The following is a 2,354-nucleotide window of genomic DNA, read 5'->3' as shown; positions in this document are numbered from 1 at the left end:
GAACTGAGGGCCTCTGTCGGACGTAATTGACTGTGGTAAACTATGGTGCCGGTAGACTTCTCGTACGAAGGCCCAGGCGACGTCTATTGTTTCAATCTTGTCCATAGGGATTAGTACGACGCCCTTGCCTAGCCGATCCTTTACTACCATTAGGTTGGTCTTTCCTTGGGATGGTGGTAGCCCTGTGATAAAGTCTACAGTTAGGTGCTGCCACGTACGACTAGGCACGGGTAACGGTCGTAAGTACCCGTATCTCCCATCTCGCCAAGGAGTGCTTTTACGACATAGGTCGCAGTTCCGTACGAAACGGCGGATATCATTACTTAGGTTTGGCCAATACCATTCGCGCGCGACAATTCGGTAGGTTTCTTCTCGTCCTGGGTGTCCCGATAGTAGGGAGAGGTGAGCTACTTGAATAACTCCCGTACGGAGTGGTTCATAGTCAGGTACCCATACTCTACCGCGCCAGCAAAGCTGGTCCTTATCGTTAATCGTACAGTCGCCTAGAGAGACTGCGATTCGTTTTGCGCTTGAGATTGAACGCTTCTCTTCCTGTATAGCTAGCTTAATCTCTTGGTAGAGTAAGTCCTCTTGTACGGCACGGTCCCACGACGACTGGATTAATTCTAAGAGGTCTGGTGGTTGTGGGAGCGTAGGTGATACTAGAGAGGTTTCTGCAGGCCGTACGGGTAGTGCAAGGATCGGGTCTGGGGTATACGCGGGTACTAGCATGGTGAACTCTCTTGAAGCGTGGTGTTCGTCTAAGGCGTCCTTAGGCATGTCTTGGTCCCGTCGTGATAAGGCGTCTGCTCGCACATTATCCTTACCAGGTCGATATCGAAGTCTCATGTTTGGAAAGCGGGCTAGTTCAAGAGACCATCGTACGTGACGTTCTGAGAGCTTCTGCTTTTTCGTAAAGAATTCTAAGTTCTTATGGTCAGTAATAACTTCAAACTCTCGTACGCCACGGAGTTCCGCGTCCCATTCCTTTAAGCAGGCGATAACCGCTAAAAGTTCCTTGTCGTGGATTGGGTAGTTCGCTTCGTGCACTAGTAGTTTTCGCGATAGGTAAGCAACCGTACGTAAGGCTTTACTTTCGTCTTCCTGGAGCAATACTGCTCCCAGGGCTCGTCCAGAGGAGTCGCATTCAACGATCGTACGACGGTCGGGGTCAAATGCAACTAGGACTTCCTCTGAGAGGAATGCTTTCTTTAGGGTAGTAAAGCTTAATTCTTGCTCAGGTCCCCATTCAAATTTCTCGTCCTTCTTAGTTAGGCGTACGAGGGGTTCAGTGAGCTTAGAAAAGTTAGGGATAAACCTGCGGTAGAAGTTGGCGAAGCCTAGGAACCCTCGTACTCCTCGTACAGTGACTGGCGCTTCCCATTCTTGGATTGCTTTCGTCTTGTCTGGATCCATAGATACACCCTCCCCTGCTTGGAGAATAAACCCGAGATATTTCGTACGTTGGACGTCGAATTCGCATTTCTTTAGCTCTAGCTGTAGCTCTGCGGTTTGGAGACGCTCTATAACGCGTCGTACGTGTTCGTGGTGTTGCTCTCGCGAGCCATCCGTGTAGATAAGAATATCATCTAAGTAGGCCGACGCGAAGTCGTCTAGGAAGTCCTGTAGTACCCAGTTAACGTATCTTTGGAACGTGCTGGGTGCGTTCGCGAGTCCAAAGGGGGTTACTAGCCACTCGTACGAACCAAAGCGCGTTCGGAAGGCAGTCATCCATTCTTGTCCCTCTGTAATACGGATATGGTGGAAGGCTGCTGTAACATCGAGCTTCGTATACCACTTTGCCCGTCCGACTTGGTTTAGCGTTTCGCGGATGAGCGGGAGAGGGTAGCGGTCCTTTCGGCTTATCGCGTTTAGAGCGCGGTAGTCGACGCAGAATCGTAGCCCTCCTCCAGGTTTTCGTACGAATAGAACGGGCGAGGCTGCAGGAGAGTTACTCATACGAATAAATCCCTTCTCAAGTAGCTCGTACAACGTCTTTCTTAACACAAGGAGTTCATCTCTCGACATACTATAGAGTGGCCCGTACGGGACTTCTGGTGCTTTTCCATCCTTATCAGGTATAAGTTCAATCTGGTGGTCTACTTTTGGGCCTCTTAGAGGAGGTAACTCCTTTCCTTCTTTTGGCGTAAACAGCTCTGCGTACGGCTGCAGGTAGGTAGGGAGTTGCTGCCTTACTTCTTCTTTTGTAAGAAGTGTCTTTGGGCGTAAAGCTTTCTCGATGTCTTGAAGGCTTGCGGCGAATACTTGTATAGCTGGCCGCTTCTTACTCTGTCGTACGTAATGCTTAAAGGCGGCCGCAGAGACTGCAAGGGGGTTCATTTCTCGTACGGAGG

The 2,354-nt window shown here is 50.0% G+C and overlaps 1 protein-coding gene across 1 annotated transcript; it reads right to left on the bottom strand.

Annotated features, from left to right (window-relative positions):
* Positions 1-2,079: 2,079 nt before the first annotated feature.
* Positions 2,080-2,271, bottom strand: COCCADRAFT_75381 (uncharacterized protein; the record flags this gene model as incomplete). The annotated part of the gene is made up of 1 exon (XM_007720790.1): positions 2,080-2,271. A coding segment is annotated over one exon (192 nt), but the record flags the coding sequence as incomplete, so codon positions are not given.
* Between the last annotated feature and the right edge of the window lie 83 nt (positions 2,272-2,354).

Source organism: Bipolaris zeicola (genome assembly GCF_000523435.1).
Source record: "Bipolaris zeicola 26-R-13 unplaced genomic scaffold scaffold_649, whole genome shotgun sequence".
In the NCBI taxonomy this organism is placed as follows: Eukaryota; Fungi; Ascomycota; class Dothideomycetes; order Pleosporales; family Pleosporaceae; genus Bipolaris; species Bipolaris zeicola.
This window is presented reverse-complemented; position numbering and strand designations above follow the sequence as displayed.